This window comes from Agelaius tricolor, unplaced genomic scaffold (genome assembly GCF_023055355.1).
Source record: "Agelaius tricolor isolate 1412-34295 unplaced genomic scaffold, bAgeTri1.0.p SCAF_1, whole genome shotgun sequence".
NCBI classification, from domain to species: Eukaryota; Metazoa; Chordata; class Aves; order Passeriformes; family Icteridae; genus Agelaius; species Agelaius tricolor.
In genome coordinates, this window is record NW_027269261.1 from 43635997 (window position 1) to 43648069 (window position 12073).

General features: G+C 36.6%; 1 protein-coding gene across 5 annotated transcripts in view; it reads left to right on the forward strand.

Moving 5' to 3' along the window:
* Positions 1–12073, forward strand: part of DISC1 (DISC1 scaffold protein) — a 189636-nt gene that overhangs the window by 84114 nt on the left and 93449 nt on the right. For all 5 annotated transcript variants that reach the window (XR_011679948.1, XM_071431789.1, XM_071431798.1 and 2 more), the window contains one exon: positions 9030–9218. Coding sequence is in view for 4 of the 5 variants with exons in the window: in XM_071431789.1 (XP_071287890.1) it covers positions 9030–9218 (189 nt within the window). In the remaining variant the exon portion in view is untranslated. The remainder of the gene's footprint in view (positions 1–9029; positions 9219–12073) is intronic.

A 12073-nucleotide genomic window follows, 5' to 3' on the forward strand; every position in this document is an offset into this window, starting at 1 on the left:
CTTATGTTGTTGTCTTTTGTTGTTTTTTTTTTTTTAACTTTATAAGGCAAAACCAGTGGATAATGTCCACTGAAGGATAAATTGCTTTAGTTTCTTTGTATTCATGTGTTAGGAGTAAATGAATGACACCTCTTAAGGAAAGCATAGTTAAGAAGCAGGTCTTAACCTTCTAAATACTGGCTAAGATTTAAGCAAGATACTTTATGTTTGTATTCCCTGGTCTCTCAGCCAACAGTGTTAATGAACAGCCTGGGTATACTCAATTGTTAGGAGTTGGAAGAATGTTCAGTTGGGTAATATGCAATTACTTAAGGACAGTCTTGGAACAGCATGAAGTTCAGAAAGAATTATAGTGTGTGCATATGTAAATATGCAGTAATAATATAGTTTAGTGGTCATATTTATGTGTTTTCTTTTAGCTTGGGAACATCAGGCAGGGTTAAATGTCTGTTACTTCTTATGTAGCAGTTAGATAATTCATTCAGACAGTTTCTTCAATGGAATTCTAATGGATACTCAGAACAACTGTTTTTCTCTATACAGTTGTCACATCATTTTTGATTAAAGTAGCATTTTTCTTGAGGAAGCAGTAAGAGTTAAGTGACTTGGAACAGTGTCAAAGCAAAAAGGGACTTTTTGGGACTTTTTCCCAAAAGTTTGATTAGATGAACTAAAGAATAGAGTTATTAAGTTAAAATTAGCTTCCAGAGCTTATATGTGGTGGCTTAATGATGTGATGACTTGGAAAGCATGAGATATACCTCAGCCTTTAATGGCTATTTTACAGCTTCAGACAACATTCATTTGCTACATGGACTGTACTTTCTAATACAAATATATTGATTTAAAATATTGACGTATTTGCACCAAAAATGTAGAATATAGCTGATATTATTTTTGGAGGAAAATACCATGATAAATGCAATGCAAGCAGAAGTTCTATTAGTCTTATCAATGTAACAACATGGAATTTAAGGCTATATAATAAATGATACTGTAAAGACATAAGAGACAATACTATGCATATAAATGCCTCTCCCTCCTATTATTTCATTCTGGGAAAAAGTATAAAATTAAATTTGCAAGAGAAAAAAGAAAGTTTGTGAATATTTGGATTATTGAAGGCCATAAAATAAATTAAATTAAAATCCAGTGAGCTTTCTTATGGGAAAAAGAAAAGAAGACCATTCTTACATGTTCTATTTCTTTAGCTTTTTCCCTTTCCTTTGTGTGTAGGTGAATGATATTTATTTCAAGAAGTATTTCTATCAACAGTTACAGTTCAGAACCTTTATATCAACACCTCACTTACATCTGATTGGCCAGTTGGAACAAATAACTAATGGTTAATGCTCTGGAGATGCTAGTCCAGAATTTTCCTCCAGAGATAATAAGAAAGATCCTATATTGTTCCAGTTATTAAGTCAATAGCTTTAGGTAATTATAGCTAACAAGTACTCCTGATGTCATGAAATGTTACTGTTGATATGCACATTTGTAAATTCTCATTGATGAACTATTATAGTTTAGCATCTAGTAGATTTTTCTTTAATTATTAAAAAGACACTTTAATGTCAGTGCCTAGAAACCTGCATGTGATTTTTCCAACAGCTGCTTTTTACAGTGGCTCTTAACATGCTCATAAAATTTTGTAGTCAGTTATAGGAAGAACGTGTCAGTAACTGATACTCTGTACTTTCTTTCAGTATTGTGTTACTATTTAGCATGAAACTTTTCTAGGGAATAAATTTCAGATTAAATAATTTGAAGCTGGTAAAAAGATGCAAATAAGATGATGTTTAAGCAAGTGTGAACATAACTGTAGAAATACTGTTGAAATTATTTTCATACTTTGATCTGTTTTATACAAGCGGAAATAGTAAGAAATGGTGTGTTTCTGTTGTTTCCTTAGTGAGAAAATAATTTGGGAATAGGAAGGAAGATGCAAACTAAAATGAATTTTTAGTCCTGTTTCATCTCTTTCCTATATTTGAATAAAAAAGGTTTATGGAGGTCCATTTTACAATGTTTTCATAGACTCTTTGAGAACTTTCTTTCCTCTTGAGAATGCATATTAGCATGGAACTAGATAGCCAGAAAGTGAATTAATGGGAAGCTAAGGAGTCATGAATGAAATACTGTGTTTATTATCCCTGAGATGCATGTTGTTAACTTTCTGGTTTTGAAAACACAGATTAGATCCAAATGCAGAAGTTAGAGTGAGGTGACTTGAAGTTTGAAAAATCTTTAAATTGTTTTATACCAGTGAGAGACCATGTATCATGGTCCTATAAATATCATTACCTCTATTTCATTAAGTACTGGCAAGTGGGAGCTGCTTGGAAATGATGTTGTGGGATGATTTCCAGCAGTACAATAATTATATATAATAATATAATTCCTTATGTCAATGTAAAAACATAGTTTTATAAATAACATGACATAAATACAAGATAGCATATTTCACAAAGCTTAATATTAGGGCTGCTGCCTCTTTGGCTGCTGTTTGATGCTCATTTAGGGCAAATTCTGCATGGATCCAACTGTAACAAAAAGAGCCCCCAGCTTTCCAGATTTGGTGCTAAGTATTCCTGTTGGGAATAAGTATGTTAGAGAGGGGACAGAGCCATCAGGCTGGAAGATGCCAGTGCAGACAGAAGGACATTTTCAGCCATCCATCTGGTTTATGTTAATGTGGATGCCTCGTTTTCATGCTCCTGCTGTAGTCTGTCATTTCATTCAGAAATATGGATGGACACATAGCTCTTGGTATGATGTTGAGTTCTTCCCCAGATGTACTGCATACAGCTCTTAACTTGTTTTTCTCTGGAAGGTAGTGGTGTTCCTGGTCTCTTCAGCTTTTCTGTTTCTGAGAATTGAGGTAATGGTTGAGGTAGAGACAAAAATAGCAATGCTTCTTTGTGCCTTCTCATGAAGGCTCAGTTTTTTGATGAATTGGAGTCTGATAGAGGGCTGCATCTTGTCAGATGATGTAGCTGGTTCCACACTTTCCTATTCTTGATTCCAGTAGCAGCCTGGGTTGATGGAGCAGAGGCATATTCAGATTAATTCTACTTCACGATTGCAGTGTCTGGTTCCAGCATTCAGTGCTGTGTATGATCATGTCTTCCCACAACACTCACTTTATACTCCATGAAATAAAATTTGCCACCATGTATTGGTGCAAGCAGTGTACTTTTTGGCATGCCTGTTAACTCTTTTGAAAAATAATGCTAATGAGTCCCCCAAACCAACACTCACATGGTCCCTCAGACTTCAGACAGCTCTGTGTTGTGGTTTGTCCCCAGCCAGAAGCAAATGTGGACATTCTCTCTGCTCACAGTAGGGGAGGAGAATTGAAAAAAAAAACTAAAACTTGCAGGTTGAGACAAGAACAGTTTAATAACTTAAGCAAAATAAAATATAATAGTACTAATGATAAAAATAACAGCAATAATAATGGTAATGAAAAGGAGAGTGAGAGAGGCATAAATCCCAAGACAGGCAAGTGATTCACAATACCTATAAAGTGATGTTTGCCACCCATAGACCAGTGCCCAGCCTATTTCCAGGCAGCTGTTGGTCCCTCCCAGCCACCTCCCCCCAGTTCATTTGCTGAGTATGATGTTCTGTGGTATGGAATATCCCTTTGTCCAGTTTGGATCAGCTGTCCTGGCCATGCTCCCTCCCAGCTCCTGGTGTGCTTGCTTGTGGAGCATGGGAAACTCAGATGTCCTTGATTTTAGGCTAACAACCGTTCAGCAACAACTAAAACCACCAATGTATTATCAACATTATTCTCTGCCTAAATCCAAAACACAGCACTGTACCAGCCGCTAAGAAGAAAATTAACTGAAACCAGGACTTTATGCTTTTTGTCTTTTTTATCTCATTCTCAAGTTAGACTGCTGGATGTTACTGGCTTTCAGTGAACTTCAAGGGTAATTCATTGTAGCTGAAGTTCCAGCATGATATGTGACCAGACAGCAGAAAATCTTTTCTTCTGTTGGAGAAGTCAGTCATGAAACAACTTACTCTCTTTCACTCCTCTTACCTAAGCAGCTATCCCTGGAGCAGGAGAGAAGCTCAAGTTATCTCTTTGGCAGCTTCTTTTCTGTGGTTTTGTGCTCAAAGGAGACATGTTGGATGGAAGAGCTGTGAAGAGAAGGTGCTATCACCCTGCAGAAAGGTTGTGCTGTGGTCTGGAGTGCATGAGAGAAAACACTTGTGGAAGGGGACAGTGATATCTCTCTCCATTGTTACTACTGATTTGAAATGTTATTACTTTGGGGTTTATTTATTTGGGCTCCCCACCACCCCCTTTTTTTTTTTTTAATTATTCCTGAGTTGTTCCATGGTGACTGATTAAGTGCAGGTACAAGAGGCACTCTGTCACTGAGAATTGCTCCTCCAAATGTATGTCTGTGGGGTCTCTCACCTTCTTCTAGCTGACATTTACCTTTCAGAATTATATCAATCATGTAGTTGTGTTATGCTTCATAAAAGCATTGACATGTGTTATTGCTTAAAAACAATAATTGCAATTCAAATGTGCTGGATTTCTGTAAAATGTTTGAGGAGATGGTAGACTGTCCCTCATTTGCAGTTTATTTTTTCAGAGGTGCAAACATACTGGCAGTCCTTCCAGAATCTTACATTTCTGTCATGTCTTTAGCTTTTTCCCTTTCCTTTGTGTGTAGGTGAATGATATTTATTTTCTTCAATTTCTTTTGTGGTGTTGAAATCACTTTGTATCCTCATTAATCACAGGGAGGAAGATTTTCAGCCTTGAATTCCAGTACCATTGATAAATAATATGGTGGCAAATGCCTTAAGCTAAAATGCAAATTTTCACTTATGAATTATTAAAGGTAGTGCTGTAAGTATATGAAGAATTAATTTATAGATAATGATAAATAATGATCAGTCTATTCCTTGTTACATTTAGGCTAGTGTCAAATAGATATGCTTTATTATTAATGAAAAAATTACTCCTTTATTTGTACTACAATGAATATATATTTTCAGTGGGACTTAGACTTCTCTCTCTGCTTCAAGTATAAATAATACGAGCTATGAATGTACATAACTTTTGCCATAAATTTGAGAAAAACTGTGAGTAAAAAATTTGTGGACCCTTAACTTTGTCATATATTTTGAAGGGGGAAATATATTTAATAAAGTTTAATTAATAACATATTTCTTGTTTTTTGGTAAAATTGCATAGATTTCAAGCTGTATTTTTAATCAATTTGTTGCTGGCAAATGGTATCAAAATCATGATATTTTACTTCAAGACTACTAAATGGGCCACAATCTGCCCAATACAGTAAAATCTGACAATGAGGTGTTATAATGGGCATGAGTTTGTGGCTAAATCTCTTGAAAATATATTTGATATGCAGAGTACTATTTAGCTGTAACCATACAAGCAAAATTTTAAGACTAGAGGAAATTAGGCAAATATACTAATGTTTACACTAAGTAAAAGCAATTCTATAGCTACTTTCTGCCTGGAGATTTAAAAAAAAATTTACTATTTTTCCTGTGTGGGTTGTTGTACTTGATTTGGCTGGTATTTTTGGCATTCACATCAAGCTGCTGGAGCTTACCTGATGTCACTTTCTGTAGAGGATGAAGGATGCAAGGAAGGAGAGAGCCCCAGAGGGCAAGATTAAGAAGGAAGATGTAAATGTTTTTGTTGCTGTCTTTTGAGGTAATGGTACTGTTCAGTGCCTCAAAGTGAAGTGTACATACTCAGTTCCTCAGGACAGTGCACTGCAAGCGCATGACCTGTTCAGAGCACTGGCTACTGCAAGTTTCCTGCCCCAGTTTTCCCCCAGTGTGTTTATATGGGTGTGGATGCAGTGGCTAAAAGTGCACATCTGTAGCAAGCATCACTGTGAGACAGAAGGAAAGATGGGAAAAGGGGCATCTTGCTCTTCAGTCAGCTTCACAGAATCTCTGTCCCATGTCCTGGTTTAGATCAGAATCTCAGCTTTGATCTTAGACTATTAATTCCTTAGCTTTGTTTTCTCTGTATGTATTTTCTGAGTGAGCAGTCCTATTGGCTGCATGATTTTTGAGTTTCCTGGGAAGACTTAGACTGACTTAACTAATATCAGCCAATCAGATCCCTCTCACTGGTATGGCTGTGTAAAATATGGCTCCCAGGGGTTGACAAAGTAACAGCTACTGTGTTCATTTAGGCAAACCAATTATCAAATTATCAAAAAGAGGAATTTTAACATTCTGAGAGCATTAGCAGAATAAAATATCTTGACATATGTCTTCAGAATGTTTGTATGGCGTACAATGTGACATCTCAATAACAAAAAAACAAACCACAGCAAAACAACAACAACAACAAAAAAAACCAGCCCAAGAGGGCGTGTTTTTCAATGCTGGCAGCTATGGATTATATATTAATTTTTTAAATCAACCTTCTTATGGCATGTAGAAAGCAGTTACTTTTGTTACTGGGACTGAGGTCAGAGCTCACTGATAATGGTACTTGTATTGCCTGTGTTTTTATATGTTCTTCTAAATTTTCACTGCAGACTTACAGATATTTTTGCTGACATGGGAAGCTGCAGCAGGTAGGGTGTCTTTGGCTTTTGGGTTTGTATCTGGTGCCATTTCCTTATAGCCTCAGTTTTGATATAAACTTCTCCTCTGGGAATTCAGATCCATTCAGTATGTATAAAACTTTCATATGCAATATCATACCTTTTTCCTTGCAGCCCTCTGAAATGTAACAGCAGACTCCAGATTCTAATGAAGATTTTCTCACCTTCATGTTTTATTAAGGCTCCTGTGCTTTGATGCTTGGGATGAGTTCATGTGGATAAAGGTGGACTCAAGTCTTGATGCCTTAGAATCATCTGAATATTTGCCAGTTTTCCAAGTGATTTTGTCTTGCTTATTTTGCTGCTTTGTTTTGCCTGTTTGGAAACATGACAAATTAGGGTAATGAAATTTGTGCTGTTGTTTCCCAGTAAAGCTCTGGTAAGCCATATGATCCTACAATTTGTAAAGCATGATTATAGTTATTTAATTGTAAGACAGAAGTGGAAAATAGGGTTTTAGCTGGGACTTAGAAATGAAGGACTTTCAGTCTGTTAAGAGGAAACAAGAAAATGTCACCTTTAAATGAGGAAGAGGTTGGATGAAACTATCATAGCCTTGGGACTAAAGAAACCACCAGAAAACCAAATGCAAAGCAAGACTACCATGCTTAGCAATGTTCAGTCTTTAAACCTGACTTATTTGATAAACTATTTTCCAAAATTTTGGTAAGTGCAAGCCTCCCTTTGGTACACCTGCCCTCATAGAGCCACTTGAGTTTGCAACAGCGCCTTTGCTCCAGGAGAATGGCTGTGGGTGTTTGGTGGAAGTGCTCCTGTTCTCTCTGGCAGTCTGGAGGAATAGAACCTCTCCTGGCAGCTGCTGGTGGTGGTTTGCCATCTTCTGACCAGTGTAAACACTTGCATCCTGTTCTTGCTTCCTTGTCTAGAAGAAACTGAACAGCAGGCAAAGTGTTCTCTTTTAAGGCTTTGTGACCAACACTTTGACTCCCAGTCAAAAAGATGTAATGCCATAATTCAGGATATTCTGATGTGGATTTGATTGTTTGGATTGTATGTTAATATTTGAAAATAAACTTTTCAATTGATCTGTTGTGTCTAAGCAACAGTGTATCATATTGTGTAAACAAAAACAAAAAGAAACCCTTACATCTGAATAATGCTGGTGGTATTATAAAGTGATTTCAGGACCCTGAAGTCATTACACATACCTCAGAAGCTGATGAGACATTTGTGTGACTGGATTTGTTTTATGTTAATATTTGCTTCAAGGCTAAATCTTCTAAGTGCCTGTACTTACTAAATACCTTTACTTATTAGATCATATCACCAAATTTTTGCTAATTTAGGATGATATCACAGCTTAAGCCCTATGCTAAAGATTTTCTTTCTTTTATTGGGCAATTCTATATGAAATTTATTTTTATCAAGAATTCTTTAGCTTGAAGTGTGGTGGTGGGGTTTAGTTTTTGTGTGTATATTTTGGTTTGGTTTTTTTCCCCCCAGTCAAGTATCTCAATCATTAAAATGATTCTGGTACAGTTATGTAAATGTAGCACTGTTACTATACTGCTATTTAAAATAATTTAATGGCTGAGTATCTCACTGTCCTTTTCTATTTATTACAAAAGACTTCTTTGCAAAGTAAGGAAACATTCCTCTCCAGCTACTTATAAAAGTGGTTTTCAGAACAGTTAAGTGGATAAATATTGCTAGGCTACACTCTAAATCACTTGGGAGTTGAACTTTTTACTCTGTATCCCTGTCCAAAGGAAGCAGACATTTTTAAAAACTCCAGAATAGTGTAAGCTGGTGCTGCCACGGCATTCTACCTGTCTTGACATTTCATTCTTCAGGGAGAGCCAGAGTGGAGGGTTGTGACTTCTGAATGGATTCTCTGAGAAGAACATCTCCCCATGGTCTTTGCTTGAGGTGCAGGCCATTTAAGACATGCAATGTGTCATTCATAAACAACCTTTGGTGCTTGTTACTAAAACCAGCACAAGGCTGCTTTGTTCAGGGAGGAAATACTTCAGGGTCCAGCAGGTTGATGGCCTCCATTTCAAATGTACTGTGTGTTGAGGGGTCCTCCAAAAGAAGAAAATGGTCTGATAGATCACACTGCAACAATCATTGAATTATAGTGTGACATTATTTGAACCCTAAGGAACAGGTTTCCTGAAAAACTGTAAATAGTATCAATAATTAAAGAAAATACCATTTCTGTGTGTGTAAGTTAAATCAGCTACAATTATTATTCTTGTAATATTAATGATATTATGCTTGCAAAGCAGTTTTTCTTTTTTTTTTTTCCCCTTTCACTTGCTGTTGGGAAGTATAATTGCCTAATTTTCCAGGATTGCTGTGTGAGCTACTGATGTTGCAAGTGTCTGTCTCATTGTCTTTTTCCTCTTTCTTCCCCTGCCCCCACGAAACATGCAGGAAGTAATTTTGGCACTGCAAGGGATCTTGCAGAAGAAATAAGATCATTAACATCTGAGAAAGAGGGACTGGAAGGACTTCTCAATGAACTGTTGGTTCTGAGTGCCAGAAATACGCGAAAATTAGAGAGAATTAAAGATGATTACACCAGACTGAAACAAGAACTTGAACAAGGAGAGACTGCCTTTGGTGAGTAGTTTACAGACTGTTACAGCTTTTTGCTCTGACCTGAACTCCTGAGGATGTGCTGGGTTTGATGAATCATTCTGCATTTCACAAAACATACTGATTGTCCTGGGGAAAGTCTGGCAATGACCTAGAGAAGCAGTATGTTCAATATCCTCTCATCCTCCCTCTGGAATTGGGGGGACCGTGAGGAACAGGGGATACCCCAGCAATATACCACTCTAAAAAATCTGTCTTAGCCCAGTTCTCAAAGCCTTTCTTTTCTAAGCCCATTTTTGTCACAGTGATGATGGGGCTGTGCTTGTGCTCCCATACAGTGGAACATGAAGTCTTTATGCAGAATCAGTAGATGTGTCTGGCTGTGACAATAGGAACATGTTTGGTATATGAAACCAAATGTTTAGTGCATACATATATGGCACATTTGGTGGTGGGTATGAATGTATGAGGTGCAAGAGACTTTCAGAATCAGACTTGATTCTGAAAGCAAGAATTCTCATAGTAAACTTGTGTTTGAGGGGGAGTTTAAACAACTTGCGAAGTGCTGCTCTCACACAACAATGAGCAGTGTGCTTGGGTTGTAGTGTCATGGTGGAATTGGGGAGGTTGTCTGTGATTACTGGGAAAGGTACTGACAAATTATCAAACAGCAAAGTCATTCCTATACTTGACTTACTCTCTTGCCTGCTGTACTCACTCCTGAAGTTGAAGCAGATAAAATGGCCTTGCTGCTTGCTTAAGTGAAAAGGCTCAGTAACATTTGATTGACTACAAATGTACAGTTACTGTAATTATCTCTGAACTAAATACAATCCTGAGAGCTACTTCAAAGCTTTAGGATTTTGAAATGCCTTTCGTTTTTCAGGATCTTATGAGCAGTAGGCTGGGTGGAGACAGGAAAGTGCGTCTGTTTTAGAAGCATATGAAGCTTCTTCATAGGCAAGCAAATAAGCAGAGCTATCTTAGAAACAAAAAGAATTGTAGGCAGCTGGATAAATCTAAGACAATGTTTTAAAAATGCAAAGAATAATATATATACACACACACTTCTAGATAAGAACTTGCTTTTCTAGAATCTAGATTAAATTTTAACAAATTATTCCTCAAATTAAGTGCATGGTGATAAAAACCCATAAATGCGCATCAGGCAGTGCTTCTTCTTTCCCTGGATTTTCGAGAGAGTTGAAAAGGATTCTGACCTTCTAATCAGCCCATTTTGTTTCTCTTTTATTTTAGGACAATTAAACTTCCTATAATATACATGTACATTCTCATTTGTGGTTTAATTTAGTGAGGTTTTAAATCAAGCCTGTGCAAGATGCTTGCTGAAACAACAGAAATGGTATAAGTTCATAGACTCTTTTTTCCCTTTTGCATTTATACAGCTGAAAGGAGATAGCTTCTTTATCTGACCTCTAGTGTCCCACAATTGGTGACAATAAATTTCAAAATACTGGGTGTTTACTCTGTAGATTTTCCTTTAATTTACTGTGATTCTGTAGGTATAAGGAGAAATTTATCCTTGTGTTAAAATAAAATACTGTCAAGCAGATGCTAGTTAGAGATACATAAATCGAAACCTGACATCTTCCCTTTTCATCCTCCCTGCCTCCTGTACATGTGATCAACCCTATTTTCTCCTTTAAAAAATGAAAATATTTGAGAACACTGGCATGGGTTTGATACCAACACATTTAACTGAATGTAAGCTTTCAGTTACTCTCTGGAAAACAGTATGCAGATGGTGTCTTGAGGAAAAGAGGCCACCTTTATGGAACAGTGTTATTTTGCACAGCACTTATATGTTTAGAGAATAAAGCATAAAGAATTGGAATACAATTTTTTGCCATTTGTTTTTGCTGTTGTTTGAAAGCACTGGAGGTAATTGTGTTGGCTTTGTCTGCACTGTGAAAGGTGTGATTTGAATTGGGGTAGCTAACCTGACTTGCATCACAGCCCTAGGCCTGATGTTTCATGTATGCCAATAAAATCTGTGTTGCTGCAGAGAAAGGCAATTCTGCCTTTTTTTCTGTTCTCTTCAGTTCCTGCCCAACTGTGCACTAGATTAGGGTTAGGTCCTATACGTGTCTATTTCTGTGTCATCTGGCACTTGAATTGTTGTTTTGTGCCTGTGAGCTTCTTGAAAACTTTGGTTTTTTTTTTTAAATGAACTTAATACTCTTTTGTATGGAAAACATTAGACAAAAAAATTAAATGCTAAAATATGTGTGTATGTTTGTCTTTATCTTGTATATAAATTGGTCACCTATTTTTTATTTCATTAATAACTGTTGATTTTTCACAGTAATGCAGATATAAGGAAGCAGATGTCAAGGGAAGAGACTTAATCACACAATAATCAGAGCTGGAATTTTAAATAGGACACATCATTAGCATGTTAATGAATTTTCTCACTCTGTGCCAGCTGCCCAAGTATAAAAGATATTGCAGATGTAGTGCAAAAATCAGGCTTGGCTTACTGCACTGAGAGCTGTCAGTGCTCTCTATGAAGGAAATTTGACAAAAAAATCCTTTCATATTTTTAGAGATGCTAAAAAATATGCTTTTCATGTTGGATAATAGAAGCATTGACAAGCAACACTAAGTATTAGCATTTTAGGATGAATAGTACTAACTTGCCCTTTAGACATTGACTTTCTTCTGAGGCCATCAAAATACTGCTATAAAAGTGATCAACTTTTATTGCCATTTTACAATAGGAAATCCAGAGACTTAGGGGTCATGTAATTTTACCTGGAATGGTGGTGAAACAGTTTCCCAGGTAGTCTAGCATTAATCCTGATTGAATCAATCCTTGCAATAAACATGTGAAACCAAGCGGTGCTGTTGATTCTGTG